The sequence below is a fragment of the Lipophrys pholis genome (genome assembly GCF_963383615.2).
Source record: "Lipophrys pholis genome assembly, chromosome: 11".
NCBI classification, from domain to species: Eukaryota; Metazoa; Chordata; class Actinopteri; order Blenniiformes; family Blenniidae; genus Lipophrys; species Lipophrys pholis.
Genome location: NC_137631.1, coordinates 16,481,754 through 16,507,797, shown reverse-complemented (window position 1 = coordinate 16,507,797; position 26,044 = coordinate 16,481,754). Strand labels below are relative to the sequence as shown.

General features: G+C 43.9%; 3 protein-coding genes across 3 annotated transcripts in view; 1 reads left to right on the top strand and 2 right to left on the bottom strand.

The window, feature by feature from the left end:
* Positions 1 to 12,589, top strand: part of frmd4a (FERM domain containing 4A) — a 56,165-nt gene extending 43,576 nt beyond the window's left edge. The window contains exons 12-24 of the mRNA XM_080474952.1: positions 2,761 to 2,837; positions 3,716 to 3,854; positions 3,974 to 4,115; positions 5,565 to 5,698; positions 5,797 to 5,919; positions 7,456 to 7,687; positions 7,829 to 7,885; positions 8,019 to 8,256; positions 8,569 to 8,727; positions 8,917 to 9,240; positions 9,372 to 9,961; positions 11,220 to 11,322; positions 12,359 to 12,589. Coding sequence (XP_080331078.1) covers positions 2,761 to 2,837; positions 3,716 to 3,854; positions 3,974 to 4,115; positions 5,565 to 5,698; positions 5,797 to 5,919; positions 7,456 to 7,687; positions 7,829 to 7,885; positions 8,019 to 8,256; positions 8,569 to 8,727; positions 8,917 to 9,240; positions 9,372 to 9,961; positions 11,220 to 11,322; positions 12,359 to 12,461 — 2,421 coding nt within the window. The 3' untranslated portion in view covers positions 12,462 to 12,589. The remainder of the gene's footprint in view (positions 1 to 2,760; positions 2,838 to 3,715; positions 3,855 to 3,973; positions 4,116 to 5,564; positions 5,699 to 5,796; positions 5,920 to 7,455; positions 7,688 to 7,828; positions 7,886 to 8,018; positions 8,257 to 8,568; positions 8,728 to 8,916; positions 9,241 to 9,371; positions 9,962 to 11,219; positions 11,323 to 12,358) is intronic.
* A 3,769-nt stretch (positions 12,590 to 16,358) lies between these two features.
* Positions 16,359 to 19,150, bottom strand: tmem253 (transmembrane protein 253). The gene is made up of 7 exons (XM_080474951.1): positions 19,057 to 19,150; positions 18,735 to 18,896; positions 18,543 to 18,653; positions 18,401 to 18,457; positions 18,212 to 18,322; positions 17,921 to 18,067; positions 16,359 to 17,315 (listed from the first exon to the last, which is right to left on the bottom strand). The coding sequence occupies exons 2-7, from the start codon at positions 18,894 to 18,896 to the stop codon at positions 17,265 to 17,267; spliced, it is 639 nt and encodes a 212-aa protein (XP_080331077.1). The 5' UTR covers positions 19,057 to 19,150; the 3' UTR covers positions 16,359 to 17,264.
* On the bottom strand, positions 18,931 to 25,870 carry LOC308116657 (B-cadherin). The gene is made up of 15 exons (XM_080474950.1): positions 25,576 to 25,870; positions 24,752 to 24,826; positions 24,508 to 24,660; positions 24,257 to 24,412; positions 23,984 to 24,125; positions 23,470 to 23,642; positions 23,249 to 23,377; positions 22,973 to 23,158; positions 22,648 to 22,892; positions 22,093 to 22,235; positions 21,762 to 21,986; positions 21,306 to 21,530; positions 21,080 to 21,210; positions 20,546 to 20,689; positions 18,931 to 20,194 (listed from the first exon to the last, which is right to left on the bottom strand). The coding sequence occupies exons 1-15, from the start codon at positions 25,624 to 25,626 to the stop codon at positions 19,943 to 19,945; spliced, it is 2,430 nt and encodes an 809-aa protein (XP_080331076.1). The 5' UTR covers positions 25,627 to 25,870; the 3' UTR covers positions 18,931 to 19,942.
* Between the last annotated feature and the right edge of the window lie 174 nt (positions 25,871 to 26,044).

Below are 26,044 nucleotides of genomic sequence, written 5' to 3'. Positions count from 1 at the left end.
TCTTAATCAAATTGTTATGCAGATAATAGATCTCCAGTGAGGATTGTGATTATACAGAAGCTTTATTTCTATGAGCTTTTGTGTGCAAAATGACACACACACACACACACACACACACACACACACACACACACACACACACACACACACACACACACACACACACACACCTTGTTTTGATTATGTTTCTGATGAAAATCATCCCTCTACAATAGTACTATAAAAACGTAAACAAAATAAAATGCATCCAGATTGTATGTGCATCTCTATGACAACTGGTGGATGTAGTACTGCAAATAAGAACCCCACCTATGGTTGAAACAATAGTCTCTGGGACCCTCAGGTCCAAATCTGGAAAAGAATAATACCTGGCCTCTTTATCGTTGTTCTGACCTATGCTATTTTAACTTTCTATTCTTCAAGTACTCTCCAGGGAGCCAACAATGCCAAAAAAAGGCTTTTAACCTCGAGTCAGATGTGACCTTTTCATCTGTTCTGGATTTGTGTTTGGGTGCCCAGAAATTATTAGGAAACACACATGGGTGTTTGCAGGCCGTTGGTTTATGAATAATGGGGCCCTATTTCCTGTGCTTGTGTGTATTTGCGCCATTGTATGCGATTGGAGGGAACATGATTTATAGTGCATGCTCTACACACTACTGAGGCTCTAATAACAGAAGCACCCACTGCCTTGTACACACAGTTTCTGAGAAAGAAGCTGTCAGCACATTATTATCAGATAATCAAGCCATTAACAATCTGTTCAAAGGACTACAGAAGTTTTACAAAGCTAATAGGGGACTTTTTATAGATGCATCATGCAAATGACCATTATTGGTAACTTCCACAAATCTTTATTACCACTCATTTCAGTAAATGTCGGTCATAGAAATCATGTCAGTTCCTATTTTGCGAAATTTTGAATCTGTCACATGTGAAATATGTATGTTTTGAGTCACACTCAAAAACAAGTCTTAAATGTTTAGATTTCCAAGTATGTCAGTGGGTGTTCGATATAAATTTACAGTAGGACTACCACCCAAAACGTGTGATTTTAAATGTTTGGGTGATTTTATATAATAAGAATTAAATAGGATTTCATCACATTTTTCAAATGTTTATGTATGTTGTTGGTCCTGTTTTCCCTTAAACATAAAGTCCACTTGTGAAGTGGCAGCTACTCTGTTACTGTGCAACTAATATCTAGGACAGCTGTAGTGGTCTCGTGCCAGAACACAGTTTTGAACACCTTTGCTATCTTCCCAGCTCTGGCTCATATGTAGCCAACACACACACGCGCACGCACGCACGCACGCACGCACGCACGCACGCACGCACGCACGCACGCACGCACACACACACACACACACACACACGTCTACTCATTATCTACCCCGCCTCCTATATTTAGCACCATGCTACATTAGCACGTCACACTCTATTGAAAGTGTACGGTACAGTGGGAGTTTCGATAAGTCTGCTGATATTTTGTTCTCATGCTCGTGCTGGTATATCTACACGTGCAGTGCGTAAATGCTGGCATTATGCTGTGTTTATGTACTTTATTCATCATACCCTCCTCCTCTCCCCTCCTCTTTCCTTTCTCTCATCCTTCGGTCCATTGTTTTCTCAAGCTGGTGAAATTCCTGGGCTGTGAGCCATTCCTTCCTTGATTCCCTTTAACCTCTTTTACTCCTTTTATGTTTTCTTACTTAATCCACTTTGAATTTTTTTCAACTTTTATTTTTCTCCAGTTTTTGACGATTGTGTGTGTGTTTGCATCTCTGCTCCAGCTGATGGACGTAAACCATCTTGTGCTCTGACATAGCCTGCGCTGTCTCACTAACAAGAAACAGACTCAGACTTGGTGAATGTCTGTGTGCGCGCAGAGAAGTCTGACTAAACAAAGAGAGGGCACTTCAATCGCTGGGGCCACAGAAAGCTTCTTTCCCCCCTTTATCACCCCTCCCCTCAACCCCTCGTTATGCACACACACACACACACACACACACACACACACACACACACACACACACACACACACACACACACACACACACACACACACACACCTCCCAACCACAGCCCGAAGCAGAACGCACAGTCCCCGAGGGAGAGAGGAGGGGTCAGGAGGAGGGGAGGAACAAACGCCCCCTCTTTCCCTCAACCCTCCCAGCAAAGCTCCAGGAGAGGAGGAAACTTTACACACTTTCTCTCAACCAGCACATGCCCATGCCTACAGATGGTGAACACCCACCACCTCAAGCCTTTCTGTTTCCTTGAGCTGACGAGCCAGGGAGGATTTGAGATACACATGCTGTGGAGTAAAGGGGGAAACTTTTCTCGCCCAGCTGGTTTTGACTTTTTTTTTTTCATAGATGATCTGATGGATCATAAAGTGTAAGGAAAGGAGAAGAAAAAAGAGAAGCCAAGCAGAGAAAGGGAAACCTTCCACCGTTTAGATTGTCTTTCTCCAAAGTGAGTACATCGGGTGTTGGCACCCACTGTGGACGAGACTGCTTGATCTGGACCTGATCAGAGCGCTTCAGACTAGGTCCTCCCCCTACGTTTCTAACTCCTCCTTTTTATCGGCTTATTTTTTTTTTTCTCTCCATCATCCCCTTTCTCTGGACTTTCTCTCTCAAAACAAATTGGGACATACAGTGAAGATGTATCTGGCTGATAAGCTGTGTGGATTTAATGTGAAGCATGTTTTCCTGTGAGCGTTCCTGAAGATTCTCTGTTTGTGTGAAACCTTAGGTGTTCCAATGGCGGCAGCTGGAGAACCTCTACTTCAGAGAGAAGAAGTTTTCAGTAGAAGTTCATGACCCCAGGAGGTAAATTTATATCACAAAATTAAGCTGTCCTCAGCTTTTGTTCAAACAGTTGGGTTGTGTGTGTATGCGTGTGCATGTTTTAACAAAACATTGATTTTTTTCTCTCATTAGTCCTACTGTTACTGAATGTTCTTGCTTTCAATATCTGCTCTCAACCTAATATTTATAAGCAACACTGTTTTTCCTTTTGGTGAATTGTATAGTAAATTACGGTGGAAGCATGTGTGAATCTCTCAGAAAAAGAGTACACGGCATGGAAAAGAAATATGGGAATCTTATTTCGTAATGGTTGAAGAAATTGTCTTGGCAACAGCGCGAGATATGGGGGGGATGTCCTGGTGGAGTCCTACAGTGATTGATTGCTTGATTATGGACGCACTTGTGCAGCCTCATGCATGCACACACACACACATACACATGTGCACTCGATCACAGAGTGTAGACTCTTCCTTAGTTGACCACAGAAGGATAGATGGCTCTGCGATAGCTGTTTTGCGGAGGAAGTGACCTCTTCTATGTTTATTTAACATGGCTATATATGTGGAGTGTTATTCTACAGGCGGAGGGAGGGAATGGGAGAGAAGAGACAGACAGGGTGAAACGGAGAGCAGCGGTGTTTTCTTTAAAAGAAGCCTTCATTAGCGGGAGCTGGTCTATTGCTCAGATACAGATGTGCGTTTAAATAAAGATGAGTAAACAATGGGAAGCATCGTGTGTGGCTCTGCTTCAGTATCTCTATCAGTGTTGTCCAGGATTTGTATCCTGTTGTTTCATCATCCTGTAAGTAGACATTTGTTTGACGTGGCAGGTTTGTAAATGTGTAGCCAACTTCTTTATTCAGTGTATATAAGGAGGCCTTGTGTCCGCTCCTGCTGTAGGGCGTCGGTAACACGAAGGACATTTGGCCACAGTGGCATCGCTGTGCATACCTGGTACGCCTGTCCTGCCCTTATCAAATCCATCTGGGCCATGGCCATCAGCCAACACCAGTTCTACCTGGACCGCAAGCAAAGCAAGGTCAGTCTGCCCTGCAAGGTATTCAGTCTAAGTGCAGATCAAAGGAATATTCAGCAAAAACTCTACTGATAAATAAGTAGTTGACATTTTTTTGACAGACTCTGTTTATGTCTTTCCAGTCAAAGATCCATGCAGCACGAAGTTTGAGTGAGATTGCAATAGATCTTACGGAAACAGGAACTTTGAAGACCTCCAAACTGGCCAACATGGGCAGCAAGGGCAAGATTATCAGTGGCAGCAGTGGCAGTCTTCTGTCCTCAGGTGAGTGGCCTGTCTGTGTGATTCTCAGAAAAAATATAGACCGACTTTCACAAACAAGCAGGCAGCACAATTTATAGTGTGACTGTGGATTTGTCTTTGTTTTCACATGTGCATAGCGATGAGGACTCTTGTTGACAGCTGGAAAGACAGAAACAGCTGCCATTGGAAAGAGACCATGGTTTCTCTGTTGAATGTTCTCACACATATACTGTACATAGAACCCACCCAGTTTCTTTCGGTATGTGTAAAACACCACTCCCACCATCCGTGTCACACAGACTCATCCTCCAGAGGCCCCTGCCTCCTCTAAATATAGTGGGTGAGAAAATGAAGGGGGCAGCGGGTCATTATACAACTTTTCTATGGTATTTGGAACAATTCTTATCTGTCCTGAACAAGTAATGTGCACGTCAACCAAAACTAGAGTTAAGAGGAGAGGGCCCTTTCAAACAGACATCCACATAAACTGTGCACAAGTATACTGAGTGCAGTATACATGTCAAGATGAAATACAACAACTGCAACCTGGTGTCGCTACTTATACATTTCAGATTTGTTGATAGTTTGCAGACCAAACAAGTCTGATTTGTAAATACAAAACAAGCATTTCATTTCTTCTATGGCTGAGAAAAAACAGTTTCAAGTGTTTTACACCCAACAGAATTCATTTCTACTGTCAAGAAGAAAAAAACTGAATTCTCTTTCATAAACAGTTTCCTGTGAGCACTTCAAATGTTCTTCTCTTCAGGTCTTTCTTCAACTGTTTTTGTTGTTATATTTGACTCACCAACTTCCATCCGCTTATATATTTTGATAGAATAGAAGGTTTCCTCTTTGATTTCCTTTAGTCCAGCCCTTTCATTTAGTCTCTTATTTATTTTTTTTGTTTTATAACATGTTTCCCCAGTCCTGTGTCTGTAACCATGTTGAAACTCTTTGGGTTGATGCAGGAATACAGCCGTAAAACATAAACCTAATCTACTTGAACTGTGAAAATAGTTTTCTGTGTCATTACTAAAGTTTGTGTACCTGTGAAACAACAGTAACTCAAAAGAAAAGAGTTGTGTATGTTGAAATAATAGAAAGTGAATTTTGTCGTATTTGTGACAAAACATTTACCATACTTAGGTTTTTAGGCTTTATTTGTTTCACCACACAGTGAACCGCCCAGTGTGTGTGTGTGTGTGTGCGTGCGTGTGTGCGTCGAAGAGCTGGCACCAACTACAGATGTGCGTCACACACTTTGTCCTAAACTGCCCTTTCCTCTAAACACTTGCACAAACACACCGACAAAGCTCAGCCTCCTTATCGAAGCTCTCCACTCACTTCCCTGTAAACATCCTGAAACGGCAGCAGGTGCATGGATAGTTTGACTCGCTCTTCCAAGGCCCCCTCAAAAGAACACTCCGGACTCATGCCATTACCCGATGTGTTTCATCCCACCTGCAGGCTCTCAGGAATCGGACAGCTCCCAAACAGCTAAGAAAGACATGCTGGCTGCGCTGAGGGCCAGGCAGGAAGCGCTGGAAGAAACACTAAAACAGAGACTAGAAGAACTGAAGAGCATCTGCATAAGAGAGGCGGTATGAGAAAAACACAGACACAAATTGTGAAAACTGAAATAACTTTTAAGTTTTTTATTTGAACCTAATGTCCTTGTTGTTCTTATTATATTTACAAGGAGCTGACAGGGAAGCTTCCGAAAGAATATCCCTTAGATCCAGGAGAGGAGCCACCAACTGTGAGACGGAAGATCGGTACTGCCTTCAAACTGGACGAGCAGAAAATCCTGCCTAAGGGCGAGGTATGGCTAAAACGTTTATTATTCTTACTTCCACTATAGTTCACTGTCCATTCGCCTGCTACCCACACGAGCCAAATAAAAACATGAGGTCCTTTCATAATGTTACATCTACTCTGCCAGGCACTGTAATGTGGGAGCTGCAGGATGTCAAGTAGAGTATTAATTAGTAGGGAATTTATCTGTACTTAAGCCTGCGGTAATGTTAATGATCCGTTTATGAACAGTGTGGACGTAGATCAAAATTGGGGTTTGAAAGCAGAATTATACACAGTGTAGAAGATCAAGGGTTGTTCAGTATAAGCTTCATTTAATACTACCTAATACTACCTAATACCTTCAAAATGGAACGATGTGCCAATTCATATAATTACAGTGTAGCTCATCTCCAATAGTGGTATTTTTCAGGTGATAAAGAAAAGTGAGAACACTTAAAAGTCATACTTTGAAACATCTTAACCTTGTAAAAAGTACTGCATCTCTGTCTCGCTGACTTTTTGTGCCACGGCTAGATTTTCCAGAAGAGCCCAACTTCTAAATATAGCCTGGCAGCATTCTCGCTTCAGGAAGTGGCGATAGTAGGATTGTGTGTGTGTGTGTGTGTGTGTGTGTGTGTGTGTGTGTGTGTGTGTGTGTGTGTGTGTGTGTGTGTGTGTGTGTGTGTGTGTGTGTGTGTGTGTGTGTGTGTGTGTGTGTGTGTGTGTGTGTGTGTGTGTGTGTGTGTCGCTGGATTGTTTGCTTTGAAAAGAATCCAGGGACACAAAATCTCAGAAGTGCCCTGCAAGCAGAAAGATGTTACACCGAACACCTTCAGCTCACACAAAGAAACAGAAGCCGCTCTGGCAGCAGTGTGAAGCCACTGTTAACGTGAGGGATTCCTTCGAACTGAGGTAGTCCAATATGAAGGCAACCCAAGTGACTACATCATCGTTCTGTCTCTCTGGGGGCAAGTGAAATCATGTGTGTGGACTCTCAGATGTGAGGGGAACTAATTACATGCTCGCTCTACACAGTGTGTCACATAACGGTCAGCAGTTTATTTCCTTGTCTGTAATTACATTCTCAAGGTTGTGTCATACCGTCCAAGAGTGCTCCGCGAAAATGTATTGCAGTATGTTGATTTGAATTTTGCTTTGTCGTGAACGAAAAAATCACTGTGCAACACATTTGCGCTGAGCAGAAGATGTTTTACTTGGTCTACCTGGTTGTTTCAGCTGCACAAGTCTGCAGAGAGCTTTAGTGGAGGAGAGGACGGATTGATGGAGGGGTGTTATTATTGTGGAACTGCAGAGAATATCCAGTGGTGAGAAAATGCGCGGCCACAGCACAGATAAATGATTTCCGTACTATGTTTTCCCTGGCAAAGCTGTCCCTGTGTGTCTAAGCAAATACAGTATTCTGCATGGGAGAGTTGGTCTAAAAATGTTCCTGGAGAACAGAACTTGTTGCTTTTGGATTGTTCACAGATCTTTCCGTTGCTAAAAGTGTCTGTTGTGACTTCCGTTTAAAAGTTTGCACTTGTGTTTGCTTTTGTGTCAGGAAGAGGAGCTTGAGCGTTTGGAACGGGAGTTTGCCATTCAGTCGCAGATTACAGAGGCAGCCAGGCGTCTTGCCAGCGATCCTCACGTCAGCAGTAAGAAGCTGAAGAAGCAGAGGAAGACTTCTTATCTAAATGCACTGAAGAAGCTCCAGGAAATTGAGAACTCCATCAATGAGCACCGGGTCCGCTCTGGCAAGAAGCCGACGCAGAGGGCTTCACTTATCATAGAAGGTAGTAGTGTGTTCCTATCCCTTTTTTTCTGTTCATTGTAAATTCCATAAGATAGTGCTGTTGTGATGACAGGCAATGAAGGCGATACTGACTAGTATTTATGTGGTCTCTCACGACTTTTTCGGTTTCCCTGTTCTATAGAAGCCAACATTTGCTCTGAAGACAGCTCATTGTCTGATGCACTGGTCTTAGATGACGGTGAGTCTTTGTCCTTTTCATCATCTCACATAAGAGTCAACCGATAGTTCTGCTTTTATTATCCCTTTTAGTATTCTTCATTATTACAATCATTTTTAATCTTAACTTAGACCAAACGATAACTCTGTTTCAGATGACCCTCAAGTCATAGGTACTCCAACCTTTTCTCCAGTAGCGTCACCTCATAAGGGCCTCCCTCCGCGGCCACCATCCCACAGCCGGCCCCCTCCGCCACAGTCCCTAGATGGTCTGCGGCACCTGCACTACACGCGCTCTGACTACGATAAATCTCCAATCAAACCCAAGATGTGGAGCGAATCGTCACTGGATGAGCCCTATGAAAAAGTAAAGAAGCGCTCCTCTCATGCCAGGTAAGAGAGGCTTTAGATCAGCTGGCACTTTGCAGTACGACGACAGTGTTTCTATTTACGAGTCTGGCACTGCTCAAAACAAATTTTTAAACAACCTTTCAAAATTGAAAACATCCCTACCGGAGCACAGACAGACAGCTGTGCCGTTACACTCACATTAAACAGGAAATAACAGGGTTAAAATGTGCCAGGAAGTTCAGTCAATTGTCAGAAATTGTGAACCCTCGGTACAAATTGCCTGTGTAGAAATTATTAGAAATAAGACTGATTAGAAGTGTGTGTCTGTGTGTGTTTGTGTGTGCCTGTGCCTAGTCACAGGCGTTTCCCAAGCTCGGGCAGTGCAGAAGCAGGGGGTAGTAACTCTTTGCAGAGCAGCCCTATTAGGAGTCTCCCTCACTGGAACTCTCAGTCCAGCATGCCGTCGACCCCGGACCTGAGGACCAGGAACACACACTATGTACATTCCACCAGGTCAGTCAGCTGTCTGCTCGTACTGCAAAAGTTGTTTCACTAAGCTAAACAGACTTTGTTGCTCTAAACATTCAGTAAAATACCATTGATTCCTGGCTCTGAATTGGAGCTGCGGGTTTTTCTTTCTCTTGTTCTTCTTCATTTTGTCTGAGCATTTAATATCTTTGTGTTGCTTTTTTTTCCTCGCAGGTCAGTGGACATCAGTCCCACACGTCTGCACAGTCTCGCTCAGCACTTTAGGAATCGCAGCTCCAGCCTTGAGTCCCAGGGCAAACTGCTGATGTCCGATCCAGATGCACACCCACACACACTAGGAAGCCCTGACTTCTTTCTCGGTCCTGGACGCAGCTCCAACGGCTCTGACCCCTTGGATGACTGCTCCTCCTGCACCAGCCAAAGCAGCTCGGAGCATTACTACCCTGCTGGTGGACCCCCGGGCAGCAACCCAAACTATTCTACTCTGGGAGAGGACTCACCCTCCAAAGCCAGACAGAGACAGAGGCAAAGGCACAGGTAAAGGCCAAGGAAATGCAGGCAAATAGGCATTTTGGATGTGGAGCAAAGTTTTGGCAATCTGCACGGCACCCTGCGGACTGAACTGAACATTTTGGTGAGGCTTACATTGGCTCTCTTTTTCTTTCTAGGTCTGCCGGTCATTTGGGATCCTCTAACTCGGGCTCAATGCCAAACCTGGCAGCTAAGAACGGCTCGGGTGGAGGCTCGGGTGGAGGCGGAATAGGAGGGGGACACCACGGAGTCTATCTGCACAGCCAGAGCCAGCCCTCTTCGCAGTACCGCATCAAAGAGTACCCTCTATATGTGGAGGGCAGCCCCAACCCCGTGGTGGTGCGCAGCTTGGAGAGCGACCAGGAGGGCCACTACAGCGTGAAGGCTCAATTCAAGACGTCCAGCTCCTACACGGCCGGGGGACTGTACAAGGAGGCCTGGGGGGGAGAGGAAGGAGGAGAGGGAAGCGGCCGACTCACGCCGTCACGCTCTCAGATCGTACGGACTCCGTCATTGGGGCGAGAGGGTGGTGGAGGTGGAGGTGGAGGTGGAGGGAGGGCAGCAGTGTCTGAGGAGCTGCGGTGCTGGTACCAGAGGTCTTCAGGGAGCCTGAAGGAGAGGAGTCACTCACATTCAGGATCCACCTCCTCTGAGACCGGGTCACAGCAAGGCACTCTGGGACATGGTCGAGGGAGTAGAGTAGGGACACTCGCCAAGGGCTCACCAGGTAAGGCTCTTTCTTTCATTCTTTTAATACTCTTGTATTTTTTTATCTAAAGTAAATGAAACTATTTCCAGATAAACTCCAGCAGTTATAAAACACATTCCTCACGTGAGTCTAGAACCCACAACCTCCATGTTGTTCATCGATACATTAATGGATGAATCCATGAAATTGATAGACTCTAAAATTCTCATGGGGAATTCAAGCAATGTCAAAAAAAACTACTGACCCCTGCACAACTACATTAATGATAGTGATATGGTCCAAAAATATCAAAATTTTCTGAATACATTGATACATTACATTATTGATTACATGTTGTATTCTTATGTTTGTGTAAGTGACATTTTGAGTAAAATAAGTTCATTAACTATTCCAAGCTTGAAAACTGACTTAAAAACCTACGTAGTGGTTTGATGGAAATGATTATTTACTGTTATTTTGTACCCCTATCTAAATCAAGACTCAAACTTTAATTTCAGAGAGATTCGGTGTAATTCTGGGATATAATGAAGCCTCCAACCTTTGTTATACTGTATCATATACTAATCTACAATCAAACTGAGGAATTGTTGACAGCTCTGAGTTCTTCAAAATGAAAACTTTGTTTGGCAATGAATGTTTCTTGATTTGTCTTAGTTGTGTTCGATCTATAATGTGTAAGAATGTTGCATGAGAAGACCTGCTCAACTCTAAAGTACACTCTAAAGAGTTTTTTTAGATTGCTTCATTAAAACCTGGAACAGCTTTGGTACAATTTTTGCTCCAGAGCCAAATGTAGCTCAAACTTTTTTTTTATTAAGGACTCGCGTCCAATAAGGTGCAAAAATGCAAAACAAAGGAGGTGAAATCACTTCATGTCATGAAAACACCCAAACTTTGCAAGCAGTAACAGGAATAAAGAGACGCGTTTGGTTTTTCTCAGTCGAAACGCCTAACTTATGGGGACAATGAGTTTCTGTGTGTTCGTGTGAGTTACCAGGGAACCTTAATGTCTTTAAGTGTGATGTGGTTATTGACGCCGTTTGTGAAAATAGAGTAGAAATGTAAAAATCTGCCTCGAACTCACGACCTTCAGATTATGAGACTGACGCGCTGCCTACTGCGCCAACGAGGCTTGTGTGTGGAGTCCAATGTGACAGCGTTGCTGACATGATCCCTCTGAGGGCCCCTCCCCTCTTCCCTTCCCCTCCTCCCCCCCGGGCCACATGTGTTTGTTTGTGTTGACGGCTCGACTCACTGTTGGTCCTCCTCCCTTCAGCTGCCTCCCCGCACAGCCAGAGGAGTATGACGCCCTCCAGCGAACACGCAGTCACACCCACACCCCCCTGTAGCCCACAGCACATCCTCAACTGGCAGAGCGGGTAAGACACACACACACACACACACACACACACACACACACACACACACACACACACACACACACACACACACACACACACACACACACACACACACCATGAGCTTCTCCCTCCATCCTGTTTGAGACTTTCCTCTTAATCAACTCACACGCTTTGACTGTCCGTCCATCGATGTATCCGCTAACATAGAGACTATTTCCAGTTAACAACTTTTCATTCCTTTACTTTATTCTGTCAACTTCAATCGATCATCATCACTTTGTTTTTTGTTCCATGTTCTCTCATTTCTCCTTTCACTTTTCTCCTGTTGTTTTTACCTTCACTCATTGTCCTGTTTTCCCGTCATCCGTCTCTTTTTGTCCATGTGGAATTTTTTTCTTGTGAAATAATATTTGTGATTTCTCTCTGGTCTGTCTTTCTGTCTCTACTAACACTCCTGTCCTTGTGTGTGTGTGTGTCCTCTCTCCTGGTTTAGAGACACAGCAGACAGCTCTCCCACTGAGGACGTCTGTCAAACTCCCCCTCAGCCCAGCTCTGATGCATAGAGGTACCGTCTGTGGTCTCGGCCTCCCCGTGTCCTTAAACCCAGAGCCTAGTGATGAGACAGCACAGCAGCAGCAGCAGCAGCAGCAGCAGCAGCATACGCTAATTATCAAGAAAAAGTCAATACGTATTACTATGTGGTACCAGTGACATATATATAGACAAGAATCCAACCCAGAAGAAGAATTAGGAGTCTATGCCGCATGTTTGCCACACAGTCACCGACTGTGAGGTGGTCTGGGCATGAAAGGGGATCATTTCTCTTTTCTTTGATGGTTGAGTTGAGGTATTTGTGCTACGTCCTCCCTCTCTGGCTGTGTCTGTACCTGATCTCTGCATGTGCTCTGCCGTGTTCTGACTCTGATGCTTCACTGCGACTCACTCCTTAAAGGATTTTACTACTAGAAATCCCTGAACTTAAGAATAGATGCTGAGCAGTGCTGTCCCGTCAGTCAGTCTGATTGTGTTTTTGTTTTTTTTCCTCTTCGCGCAGGTCTTTCAGTGACAGCTGTTTTCTCAGCAGCCCGCTGTGCTCAGAGCTGGCAGATGTGCAGTGGTACGGACAAGACAAGGCCAAACCTGGAACGCTGGTCTGAGACCTTCCGATTAGAGCCGAGAACAGTCCCATTGCCCTCTCCTTACTGCCGCTCCACTGTCCCCCACTACTACCCATCAACAACCAACAACCTCATCCTTAAGCCCTAAAACGACCCCGACCAGACTGGACATGAGCCTTCCTCCTCCCTTCAATCCCACCACTCCTTCGTCGTGTCCTGCCTGCCGCAGCCCAGCCGGACAGGGACACACTCGCTGGGCTCTGATCAGGGCGGACTTCACGGGGCAGACTGAGAAGTGGCCCCCTCAGCTGGTGAACTGTTGCCCTCCAGCACCACCGAGCGCTTTCTTTACACACTTTCCACAGCACACAAGCAACGGGCGGAGGGGAAACAAGCAATGAGAAGAGAGAGCACAGAAGAAGATCCGACACACAAAACGACACCGTTGGCCGCCGCAGGACCTTTTTCATATCTCATCCTACCTGCTACGATGCACTGCCACCCGACCGGAGGAGCCCTGCTGGACATGAGCCACCAGTTTGAAACCCGTCTTATTTCTCAGCGTCGCCATCGCATTTCATGATCCACATTCATGTCGTTTGTCATTACGTCTGTTTTGCCCTGAGTATTTTTTTTGAAAGAGAAGACACTTCTCCAAAAGTCTAAATTCACAATCATGGATGCAACAAATTGAAATACGTTGGCTCACGTCAGAGTCCCCAGGCAGGCAACACTGCCTTTTAGAAACCTCACAACCGTTTCTAAGATAGTGTGAGCGATACTGACGGGGACCAGAGCAATAACATTGTACAAGTCTATGACCTGGTTTGACTCCACAGAGTGTAGAACATCTACTGCATCATCGGCAGATTCTGAAGACGGTGTTATTGGATTTGGCATTTCTTCATTGACCGGCACCCTTCGTGTTTGTTTGATATCTCTGGTCATCACAAGATTTGTTTGGCCACTTGGTGGCTTGAGGCGGACGGTAGGTGGAAATGAGGGCTGAGGCGTGATTGTTGTGGCCACACCAAGAGACAGTCACTGACACGTTTCACTTTGACTTCAGGTTTGATGAATCGCGTTTTGATTTTCATTGTCGTAGATGGTTGGTGACCTCTGCTCGCAGCTTGATACCGAAGCGGCTCTAAAGTGAATCGTTTTCATCTGGATCGCTTATCACCGTGCTGAGTGTCTGTCAGTCCCCCCCCCCCCATAGCACCGTGTGTCTCTCGCCTGCCTGTCCCCACTTCGAGGACGGAAGCCGCTTCGCTGAATTTTCTTTCGCAGTTCCGAACATGTTGGTGCTCTGCGTCCGTGCTGTAGTGAAGTCCAGAGACATTTCCGAGCTTCACACCCCCTTTAAATCCACCCAGTCTAAAGCCATCCTGTGAAGCAGCAGCAAAGGGCAGAGTGGTGACTGAGACCGTTTTGCTGGAATCCGGTTTGCGAGAACACACTTTTGACTGAAAGCACAACCGTGTTAATTTGAGGGCTTTACCTGAAGATAGTGTGATCTCACGCCAAGTGCTTCTGCCAAGTGTTGACTTTTATTAGTATGCAGACAAGTTTCAGGTTGTCGATGACTCGTACGCCGCTGTCAGGGGCAGAAGAGAAGCTATAGCCACGACTGAGAAAACATTCTTAGCCATCGATGAAGCGATTTCCCGAGCAACAATCAAACATTCAGAACAGGGTTATAAAAGCACACCTGGTTTTATAAAGGAATAAACACTTTCTGGGTTTTTTTTTTCTTTTTTTTTTCTGTCTGTCACACTTTTTTCCTCTCATCAACGTCTCAACAGATGCTTTCCATCGTTTTGATGCTCATAAATCTGAATTGATGAGGGTTTCATTTTGTTCAAAGTATGACAAATTGTAAATCTGACTTAGAGGGAGTTTTTTTTTTTTTTTTCAATCATCCTAATAGATAAAAGTTGTTTCTGTGCTGTTTGGCACAGGAGGAACGCTCTCTATCTTTACCCTGTCCTCAGTAGTGTCGTGTTTCCTTTCTGCTGTCGGTTGTTGTAATTCGCCACTTTTCTGTGCTTTTTTTTTTTTTCTTTTAAGCACAAAGGTGTAGCCCACTCTCTGCATGGCTGGTCCTCCAAAAAGTTCTTCATCCATGCTTGGTCAAATTTGACAAGTCTTTACCCATAATTGAAACCAGCAATCCCCTGGTTAGACTCTTAATATGAAACCCCGACTGCTGTGTGTTCCAGTCTGCCGCTGCATCGTGTACTAACTCACCGCATGCCCTGCAGATCCACCCGCTCACAAACCAAGACCCCAAAGACAGTGTTTCACTACTTAACGCTAAGTTTTTTAGCAAATTTTGCTCCATAGTGACACCCTCCCCCCCCCCCCCACACACACCACATAAGAAAATAACCAATTCTGTCTCTGTTGTAATCTCCAGCCTCTGAACCCCTTGTGAAGAAGTGTGACATCCTTTCCCTCCGTAGTTCCACCTACGGCTGATGTTCTGTGCTCCATACAAACGTTTTTTGTAACAATCCAAGAGAAACTATTTTATCAGCCTTTTCCTGTGCGCGGATGGGGGGGGGGGGGGGGGGGGGGGGGGGGGGGGGGGGGGGGGGGGGGGGGCACTGTGAGGTTTTGTGGGGGTTTTTAACATTCACATCCATTGTTTTAACAATGTTCCATTTTATATGAACCAGTATTGTTTCTTTTTCTTTTTTTTTTTCAGTTCGGACATTGTAACAACCCTTTCAGGTGCTACGAAATGACCAGTTACTGCTTTGTCACATAGGATCTAGACATCTCTTCATCGTTATCAATAGATTCAATACCAGATGTGCAAAATGAAGCTTATTTTAACAAACAGTTTAATAGTAGGACACTTCTTCTACCAGACAATAGAGCATGTAACTCAATTTTATCAGTTCTCTTCAACCATAACAATACATTAAAGGTGTTGTAGAAAAAAATGTGGAATTGATTGAAAAAAAACAAAAAAACAAGCAAACCCTGAATTCCACAGTTAATTTATTCTTTTTTCTATTAAGAATTTGTATAGTAACTTTACATTTTTCAAAACTGTGTTGTTGGAAATTGATGATGAATTTTCAAGATGAGAAGCCGTGGTGGTTCTTGAGAGTTAGAAAATAAATTATTGATGAATGTTCTCAAGATAATTCTTCTTTTTTTGTGGGGTTGTTTTATTCTTCATTCACTTACTCACAGAGGACACGGATCAAGTGTTCACAGCTGAACGGTCACGCTATCGGTTCAGACTTATCAGAGGGAGCCTCGTCTCATCGTGTAGTCACACACACACTTCCTCACCTCTGGACACACTCACTCAGCTGTCATCAGATCCTGGCCTCAAGTCACTTCCATCCACATCCACTCATGAGAGGATTTCCGGTCCAGTCGAAAGGAAGATACACTCCAAACATGAAGGAAATTGTTCAGCAGACCTTCAGCAGGAGTTTGTGGGAAATTCCTCTTTGTGTCAGAGCAGTGAGGGGATACGGGCATCTGACCGGTGGCTTGGTGTGAGCAACTTGTGAAAAACGAGCACAGACACACGCCTGATATATATTTTTCCACCAAAAAGGAAAACCCATGTGAGGACACTCGAGTGTCATCGTTCTGTTCTTTTTTCTTTTTTTTTTCGGTTCTGTGTCCGTTTACTAATCGATCCCATGTTACTCTTTGTACTCGGTGTGTTCTCATAGCAGCTCTCCCAGCCAGGCAACAGCTGGAAGCTGTTACCCAGACATGCCGTGAGAAAGTAGCTGCACTGCCATTTTTTTTTTTTTTTTTAACTTATACAAGTCTGTTTGTCCAGAGCATATGTGAGTGTGTGTGTGTAAGAGAGAGAGGGAGCTCACATTATAGTCGTAATGAAATCTTCCATCACTGAAATACTCAAGCACGCCACACCTTTCACTGGGTCCAGACTGTGTACACAGGTTCTTTGACAATAGGTTTATTATGATGTTTGAATCATTAGCTTAAAATATGCACAGTGAAAGTAAAATTCATGAAAAAAAAAAAATAAAAATGTGTGCAAAGCTGAATAAACCTTCCAAACAAATAATAATCTTAGTATGTTGTAGTGCACTGTCACTGTGATTTAATTTGTAATTTACAATCTAAATATATTATCAAAACGGATAAGCGGAAGAAAATGGATGGATGGATGGATATTTTATCAAAGTATCCCCCTCATCAAGATAGTTTCCACAGCCCTGGTAAATTCGTTATAAAAAGGCACCAAAGAAACCCTCCAACATTACACAGTTGACGGTGAATCGCCGCATCAAAACAATAAATGAAATAAAAATAAAAGGCGTACAATGCTGCCCTCTAGTGGCGGTAATTGTGAAAAATGAAAACGGGATTAGTTTTCATTTTCAATACTTGATAAATTGTCTTTGAGTTTCGGTTTAAATAAGAAATCTTAAACGAATGGAATTAATTAATGGAATTGTCGGTGTGTACTTTCAAATTTCCGTATATTCACAACCCTCATGGGAAATTTATTAGGAAATTCAAGCTTCAAAAAGCATTGAGCTCCCATGTTTACACTTCAGTTTATTTTTCTTGAAACTTTTAAACTTTAAACTTTTTCAAAACGAGAAAGGAGAAGTGATGCAGGGCAGTCAGTCAGTACTTACACGGTGTTGGGAAATCAGAAATTTAGAAAAGATTCATTAAGGCTGTGCCTCATCCAAGACAGTAACTAGAGTTACAAATGATGTGCAAGCAGGAGAGTCTACAGTGTTATGCACAGCTGTTTCCTGAAAATATAACAAAGAGATACTATATATCTTAATATCTTAATTCTTCTGTCTTCTGGCCTCTTGTGTTTCACAGATTCAATTCCATTTGTTCCAATAAAGCCCCAGTCGTCTCTTCATCCTGCCAAAAAAGCACATGAATTCCAAAAATCAATAGTAATATTCCAGACTGAGTATCGTAATATACGGTAATTTAGTGTGTCTGATGTATTTTGCTGGAATTTACATACATAGCAGATGAAGTGAGTGTAAAGTAGAACACTGATAATGCATATTAGTGTTTTTATAAAATGGACATGGTCAGAGCACAAAAGTAAGGGATGAACATCATCCTCCAGGACCAGGTTTTCCTAATCTTTGTCTTTCAGCTGCACTGTCCACTGGATCACGATCCCTACAGCGGATCATCCTCCTCCGACTCACCCTATCCCCTGTCTCCTCTACTATTACACCAATCATCTCCATGTCCTCCATTACTATGCCCATGAATCTTCTCTGAGGTCTTAATCTTCTCCAGCCTGTCAGCTCAATTTATACAATATTGTGTCCAATAAATCCATGAACTCATCATATATTGAAACCATTTCAATTCAACCTTTTTAGCTTTACCTCTAAACTGCTCCACCTTAGTCTTTGCTGGCGACTCCCAGGGAAAATCTCCGACATCATAACATCACAGCAGGTCCCAGTCCTATTATTCCACATATCCTATCTTACAATATTTACCTCAGCGACACGGCTGTAGACCTGAATGTTGGGTGAACTGTAGCGACGGAAGCCTCTCCAGGATAGGAAAAGAATGTAGATTGATGCCAGGCAGCACAGAACAGCAAATGCTATGGAGCTGGCCATTGCAATGTATGAACCAGCTCGCTGGCGAGAAGAGGGGTGGGGGGTGGGGGGCAAAGAGTGAAGGAGTCATTTACAACTTTGTTGTCTGAGCATCTTATAACTTGTACAATATATTTCAATTGTCATAAATACATGTATTGAAACAACTCAAAGTCTGAAAGATACCTGTTGGTCTGTGTTGAGAGCAACAGGCTGTGCAAAGTGAAGATTGTTGGCCAGCAGAGCTGAAAATCCAAACAGCAGACTGAAGAGGTTCAGACCCATGAGGAAGAATATCTGTTGTTGATATAGAAGTACAAGTGTCAGCCAGTAACGTGAGTAAATCCAAAGTTGAATTTGAACAAAACTGTTCACCTTCAATCTACTTGCTTTCCTCTGAACCTCCACTGCCAGACACCCAGCTGCCACAAACTGTAAAGAAAATACCAGCAGTCACCGCACAGTATCTCTCTCATACCCGTTGGAATCAAATCAGTGGACACAGACGCAAACTCACAAATAGGCTCGACCACACTGGAGTTATCATGGAGACCGAGCAGTTGTAGTTCACACATGCATGAGTGACAGTCGTTAGTATGCAGGATAAGCCACCGAGCACTTCAACTACCTGAGGGGAAACACAACTTGAGGCAGGCAGTGGGCGAATAATGTATAGTTATATGTTCAACACTTGTTTACAAGGTCTCACCCCAGTGACTAAGAGTCTTGTGTTAACCACAGACCCAAACCAACGGTGGATCCTAACATTGCTTAACTCCTCATTATTGGTAGCTGGGGTCAGTGGGCGGGCCGGGGGTGTCTCCCGAAAAAACACTTGGTACAGCCCCTCCATGAACATATTCTGTGTCATCTGCAAGGCAAGAGATCAATGAACATGAAGGGAAAACGGAAAGAATGGGGAATGTTGCCCAACTCGTTTATACCAGGGTGTAATTTCCTCACGTATTTGATGACACGTACACACTCCCCTGATCCACATTTCCCATCATGTTAAGTCTGTGAGCACCTACCTTCAGCAGACGTTGTAAAGATTCTCATTATATATCCAAAGCAAGAGAAAATATCTTACAGATGTTTTTTCTCATTGCTGCTGTTACACCACAGAGTGACGCATTGGATCCAGAGGGTCAAAGTTCACATGAGTTGGATGGTGATGAACGGTTAAAGTTCACTCTTGAGGTAGAAATTCTTAGAGATCATTGGCCACGAGTTGGGTACTTATCAACATGTAGGCGGGGCTTCCTGCAGCATCAGAGCACGGATGTTTTAACGGCAATACTGACCCTGGAAAACCATTCTAACACTTTTCATACAAGATGAGACTTCTAGTCACATCGTACCTTTCCAATAGACAGTTCACAATGATCATGACATAATTTAACAAGATGAAAATTAAGATTACTTTAAAGTAAATCACAACATTCTTATACTGAAAATGCACTGGAAAAAAACGTAGTAGCACACAACTCTATATACTTCAGCAAAACTTGAATGTACATTTTATTAAAAAGCTTATATTCATGTTTCCAGATTTAATATAAAACATCAGGATATGACGTTTCATGCTGATTTGATAGAATACCACTGACACACACATGAACAATGAATCGATTAAAAGTGAGGAGCTCCACAGGTTTCTTTACAGAGACGCCTCCACAGTCACTGATAATGTTTTATCTTACATGATTGTCCACAATTTTCAACAAGACAATTTTCAAAACTGCTGACCTGGTAAGACACAAGGTTTGTTGACTTTATATGTTGGCTCTGAAATCATTTATCATTCTGTCACTGTCTGAGAAATCAATGAAACTGAGTGAGATTGCTCCCATTCTGCGAAAGAAACATGCAGAGGCGTTGTTGTGGGGGTCACAGAGGCCCGTGAGGCTCCGCATCTCAGACCCATTCTGTTTTTCCCGGCAGGGTTTCGGAGTCCTCGTCCTCCCCGATCCCCGCTGTGTACAGGTCGGCCAGTCTGCTGAAGCGTGGACCCCACTGCTTCAGGCCCTGGAAGTCCTGCTCCTCTGAGGAGTCCGAGGAGGCGATGGAGCTCAGCGAAGCTGCCTCAGATCCGGCACCTTCGTGGTCGAACACCAGGAGGGAGTCATACGGAGGAGCTGTGGGATCACTATCGGCAGCACACAGGTTCTACAGAGAAATCATAGAAAAAGGTGAATGAATGCCAGAGGAAAGCTGTAGCGTTTTATCAAAGCTTTTAAAGTGAATGGAAAGGAGCTCATGAAGAGGCTCATGGGAACAAGACAGGAAATCATTGGAAGGTTCATGCTTATGTCAGCTATTTCTACACTCATAAATTTACATATTCATAAACATATTTATTTCTGATGATTATGAAGTTTTAATAAATGAAACAGGAAGTGAATCATGAAGTCGTTTGTAATAAATCTAGAATATTCTGAGATTTCCCTGTAAATTATGTGTAGAATGAAATTTTTGCATTTATGTTTTGGGATGCACCTGTATTTCTACGATACTCACGTCGTCAATAAACTTTCCGATCTCCTCATTTGCTTGAATCTGATGGCGGTAGCTTGGACCCCTCTGGACCGAAGGAAAGACGTCGGTGCAGAAGACTTCGGGCCGGTTATCAAGCCCTCTGTGGAGTTGGCTCAGGTCATAATCCTGAAGGACAAGAGAGAAGGCAGGCCGCTCACATTCAATACAAGTTTCCCTCTGACCAGCCGTTTAATCTGTGTTTCATCACCAGCATAGCATTTAACACAGCCTTGCTTCACTAACACAGGGTATCCTGTAACGTTTTTTTATTTCTCACTCTTTGTGTCCAACTATATCAAATATGGCCGAACCAGAGCGTAACCGTGAAGATCACATTGAGTCAAAGTATCCAAATCATGAACAAATTGAATAATATATTTTTTGGTGGGGCTATTGTGACAATTCTCGAGCAAATGGTTATTTAACCAAAAACAGCACTTTTATTAATCATGTAATGATCCATTGTAACTTGAAAACTGACTGAAGCTACAATCTTCTCTCCCTTCGTGCTCTTACCCGGTCCTCTTCACCTCCTCCCTCCTCATCATAGTAGAAGATGTTATCTCTGGGTACTTGTTCGAGAAGGGGGCTATCCTTCTTTTCTCTATTTCTCCATTTCAGCCACAAAAACAGAAGCAGGAGCAACACTGGAAAAAAAAATCAAAAATAAATCAAAAATGACAAAGGAAAACTCAAATCAACAGAAAAACAAAAGTTGAGATAAACGTATAATACCACGTACACAGGAAACCAAAAATGACTCCCAGAAGTGATGTTGCCAGAGAAGAGGGGTGGATTCGAGGGGCATGACGCGGGATGAAGCAGGTAGAAACGGCACCTTCACATTGGCACACCTCTACGTCTAATGTGCTATCCTGGTACAGCAAGCCCACATCATAGATACGCATCAGAACGCTGTAGTCCCCCGGAGATAAGTCTCGTTTAGGAGCCAGAGCGGCCACATGACCTGGGAATAATAATAATAATGACAACACATAAAGGAGACCTTGAGGAGAAGATAAAAGTAATTATTTGCGAATGTGTGCCATCATGCAGTGCTGGTATGTTTTTAATCCTCACGTGTGTGCAGTTAGAATGTTACAGCGTCGCCATACTGATAACTGTGTGAGTTTAAACGACAGATCCTTCATTTCTCTCCGGGTGTTGTGTGTGTGTGTGTGTGTGTGAACTCTCCTACTTGAGCTGTTGATGCTGACGGTCCAGTTGATTTTGTGCTCTCCTTGGAGCTCCACAGTAAACGGGCCGGCATGACCGGGTCCGTCTAGGTCCACTATATCCAGGGGGGCAGGGAGAGGGTTATTATTGCACACACTGGATTTCCTCTGCTTCAGGAAAGGAAGGTTGTCGTTTACATCCAGCAAACTTAGAACCAGAGTCCCCGTGCCGGTGGCTGGAATTATATCTAAAAGCATGAGAACGGAGAGATTGGGGAGATATTGTTCAGTCAACAATTTGAGAGCGTCAAGAGCTGTGGAAGTGTGATTGTACCACCAAAAGTATGACTTTACCATCATCATAAGCCAAAACCAGGACAGTGTACTTGCTGTCTTTGACGTGATGTGACTCTCTGTCCATGTTGCTCCTGACTGTGACTAATCCTGTGATCTTGTCGGCACTCAGCCACCTGGCAGTGTCATTGTACAGTTTATACCTGAAAAACAAAGAAAAATGAGCATGGAAAGGAGCCTGGCGATGCTGCTGCTATTTCATTTGGGCGATTGTCACAAACGTTACAGAGAAAACACTGTTGGTGGTTTGTTTGTTTTTTTTAACCCTCTTTTCATATTTTGTATGCCCACATGTTTCCTAATGTCTTGGTATTTCACTTTGCGCTGAGTCAGAGGATACAGCGTCAGTCACAAATGCAGGTATGTATGCGGTTTATTCAGTTCACGAACTTTTAATGTGCAGAATAAGAAATTAAGACCGTCTCAGTGTCATTTCATCAATATAACTTGAAATATCCAACCGTTCACTTCCATTCAATTGACATATTAAAGTGTTGCACAGAAACGGTAACTTAGTTTGGAATGAAAAGAAATGCTGAACAAAGCTTTGCTTGCCGAACACTCTGCCTCCTGGCTGTGTCTGGGTCCTTGGCTGTGAGGTCGGCCACTGAGCCTCCTACCGACACATCCTCAGAGATGCCGACGTGAACCTCTGCTGGCACGAAGACAGGAGGCTCATTTATGTCCGTGACACTGACGGTGACGGTCGCCGTGGAGGTGGACAGTGGCTCAGAAAACGGCAGCTCATTTGTTACCGCCACCAGAAGAGTGAATGAGGGACTGCGCTCAAAGTCCAGACCCTTGGAAGTGACAGGGACCAAGAAAAGTAGTTGAACATACATTGTGTGTTGAATGTGACCCGTTAGAAGTTTGATCCAACCTTAGCTGTTGTGATGATTCCCTCCAGTTGATTAGAGCCTGTAGTGATGCTGAATTCCCCTCCTTTGTTGCCTCTGACTATTGAATATCTCGTGTTGGCATTTGGAGATCCTAACTCGTCCTTGTCGGTAACCATGAGTCTTATTACCTCCACTCCCACCTCATTTTCAAGGACTGATGTGGAAACCTGGGAACCAAAGAAAGAGTATGAGAGAGCTGATAAAGTCAGCCCTAAGAGTTATTGGTTTTGGTGGGTATTTGTCCACTTCCAACTCACAGATGTGACTGTGAACTGTGGGGCATTGTCATTGCTGTCGGTGACGACGATGGTGACGGTGCAGGTGGCTGTCAGCCCTTCACCCTCCATATCCGCTGCTTCTATGATCAATTTGTAATCTGGGTGAGTCTAAGACAAGAAAATGAGTTTCAGATCAGGGAGTTCAAAAAAAAAAAAAGAGTTAATAACAGAGACATGTGGCATTGTCGTTGTATTCCTACCTCTCGGTCCAGTCCACTGGCCAGCAGGCTGATCATTCCACTCACAGGGTTGATGGCAAACATGTCCTCACGAGGTACTTTAGGCAGCTGAGATATAATTCTGTACCTGATTATGGCATTGTTTGTGGCTGGATCATCCTTATCCACAGCTGTTACCTTTATAATAGATTCATCTGCTGGAGACAGCAAAGACTAACCACACATGTGTGACATTCATATCTTAAGAAGTTGGCAGAAGGGTTGGAAGAGCTCACGTTGGACTGTTTAGAGGAAAGTAAAAAAACGAGGCCGAATTGGTTTGGTCATACATGCAGAAAAGATGAATTCTGAGGAAAGGATTGCTAAAGGATGAAACTGGAGGCAAAAGTAGAAGAGGAAGGTAAGTGATGACGCTGAAGGATGCTGTGAGGGGGCGCATGCAAGCGGTTGGTGTCAGGATACAGCAGACATGACGGTGGCAATCCATAACGACAACAAAAATGCTGAAAGAAGACGGAAGTAGACGTAATCGTACCAACATCAGCACTTTCGCTCACTCGGCCAAACAAAGGGTTCACTGTGAACTCTGGAGCGTTGTCATTCTGGTCAATGATGTTGATGATGAGCTCCATGGGCTCCTCAGCTGGCATTCCTTCGTTCAGTGCATGAGCCCACATCTGGAACACACAGCACATGCGGTGGTAACATAAAGTCTGGACAGTTGAACGATCAGCACTTCAATGAGGTCTTTTAATTCAAACACTGGTAGTAGAGAAAGTAGCGAAAGAAGTGTTTTTTCCTCACTCACAATGTAATGGTGTCTTTTCTCCCTGTCCAGTGGTTGGGTCAGGTACAACACCCCAGACCGCCGGTCCACAGTGAAGACGCCCTCGGGGGGCTGGTCTGCACCCGGTCCAGAGATCTTGTAGTTGATGACCACCTTTTCATCAATGTTGGATTTAAGCTGGTTCATCAAAAAGAAAACCTTTCAGTCCAGGGGGCTTCAGTTGATGTGATATTTTAAAATAACTTGATGTGCACAAAATGCTTCACAGTCACCTTCACCAAGAATTTGGGAAATGGACCTCGATCATTCTCTGGAACATTAATGGCTGGAATGACCCACTCTCTCTTTGTTCTTCTGAAAGTCCCGGACATGAGCGGGAACTCCATGACGAGAAGCTGCTGGAGGTCGGCGTCAGACGTGCTCCGCTTGAATCAGACAGGATGTTACATCCTATTTTAATTCCTCCTTGTAGTGTAAATCGATAAAGCAACATAAAGTATAAAGTTCACATAATACCTCCAGAGTGTCTTTTTTTGAGATTCCATCGTTTGGGCCCTGCGGGTGGATCCCTGTGGCTACCGATGCAACACACTGAAGAACAAACATCATTGAGTTAATAACATACATGATCAGAATCTGGATGAGTTTATATGCCGGTCCAAATCCCACTGCGGGTAACGGAGCAGGGACCTTTGCCCACTGATGGACGGAGCAAAGGCAGAGAAATAACTTCCCATCCTTTCATTTATCTAGTAAAAATCATTAATAATTTGTGTTTGGTAAAAAACACAAATATCACTATTTTCACTACAGTTCCTCAAACTTCCCCACTATAATACATGCTATTTATTATGAGCAGTGAAATATAGACAAACAAATCTGTTTGATAAAGAACAATAGATTTCCATTATTTCCATTTGACATAATGGAAATCTTTCAGCCACTCTTAAAATCTATAATCACTCCTGGAAAGTTTATTTTGAAAAGTCTTTCAATTCCATCACACAGCGAGACCTTTGACCCCCATCAGCTCGCCGGAGCGCCGTAAGGTGGCCACACCTCCACACCCTGGAAACAGGATGGCTCAATGAGGAAAAAGAATTTCCCCAAGGGGATTAATAAAATATGATTAATTATTCATATACTGGAAATACTTTAATTTTTACTTGAAAATTCTTTTAGTACAATAGTTTTGGTTAGAATTGTTTTTATCTATATTGAAGCATTATCACTTATCACCGCTTGATAACTAATATCTGGTATTCTTGATCTGACAAACACAATCAGTACCGGAGTGAAAAAAACATCAACAGCAGAGGGGAACCTGGCCCAAGACTCACCTGGACTTGGCACATCAAGTGAAAGAACAAGAAGGTCCTCCTGCTGTCCATCCTCAGTGTTTAAAAACCGCACAGATCCGTTTTTCAACGTCTCTGAAGTGACTCTCTCTGACCGGAGCAGCTGCTTCGTTCGAGTGGCCGAGAGCCAAATCTGTGGCATTTACCGACCAGCCTCGCGGAGTGCGCTTCATGCTCGGAGCTCCACGGCTCGTATGTTAATTCATCCTTTTTCCACAAGCAATTTGCCGTCAGCGTGTGTGAAGACCCTTCAAACGGCCCATGGCGACAGTTTGCCGATTCCTTTAGCGGAGTCGATGATTTTTATCAGCAAATGTTTTGTAATAAACAAACACGTAAGGCGGACCCGTCCCCCATGCAGGTATGTGTGCTTATGCAGGTGAGGGATCCCGCGCTCACCTTTAACAAAACAGGATTCAGGTGTGTAATCTCGACATTTCTGAGAGATTTG

What these genes read in the sequence shown, in the direction of transcription:
- tmem253 (XM_080474951.1), bottom strand. Translation starts at nt 18,896, where the DNA reads ATGACACAGAATATGTTCATGGAGGGGCTGTACCAAGTGTTTTTTCGG. An exon ending in GGAAAGCAAGTAGATTGAAG is followed by an intron (nt 18,323 to 18,400) that starts GTGAACAGTTTT and finishes TATCAACAACAG; the next exon opens with ATATTCTTCCTCATGGGTCT. An exon ending in TCTACAGCCGTGTCGCTGAG is followed by an intron (nt 17,316 to 17,920) that starts GTAAATATTGTA and finishes CTTTTTTGGCAG; the next exon opens with GATGAAGAGACGACTGGGGC.
- LOC308116657 (XM_080474950.1), bottom strand. Translation starts at nt 25,626, where the DNA reads ATGGACAGCAGGAGGACCTTCTTGTTCTTTCACTTGATGTGCCAAGTC. An exon ending in CCAGTGGACTGGACCGAGAG is followed by an intron (nt 23,378 to 23,469) that starts GTAGGAATACAA and finishes TTCTTGTCTTAG; the next exon opens with ACTCACCCAGATTACAAATT. An exon ending in CACAGTTCACAGTCACATCT is followed by an intron (nt 23,159 to 23,248) that starts GTGAGTTGGAAG and finishes TTTGGTTCCCAG; the next exon opens with GTTTCCACATCAGTCCTTGA.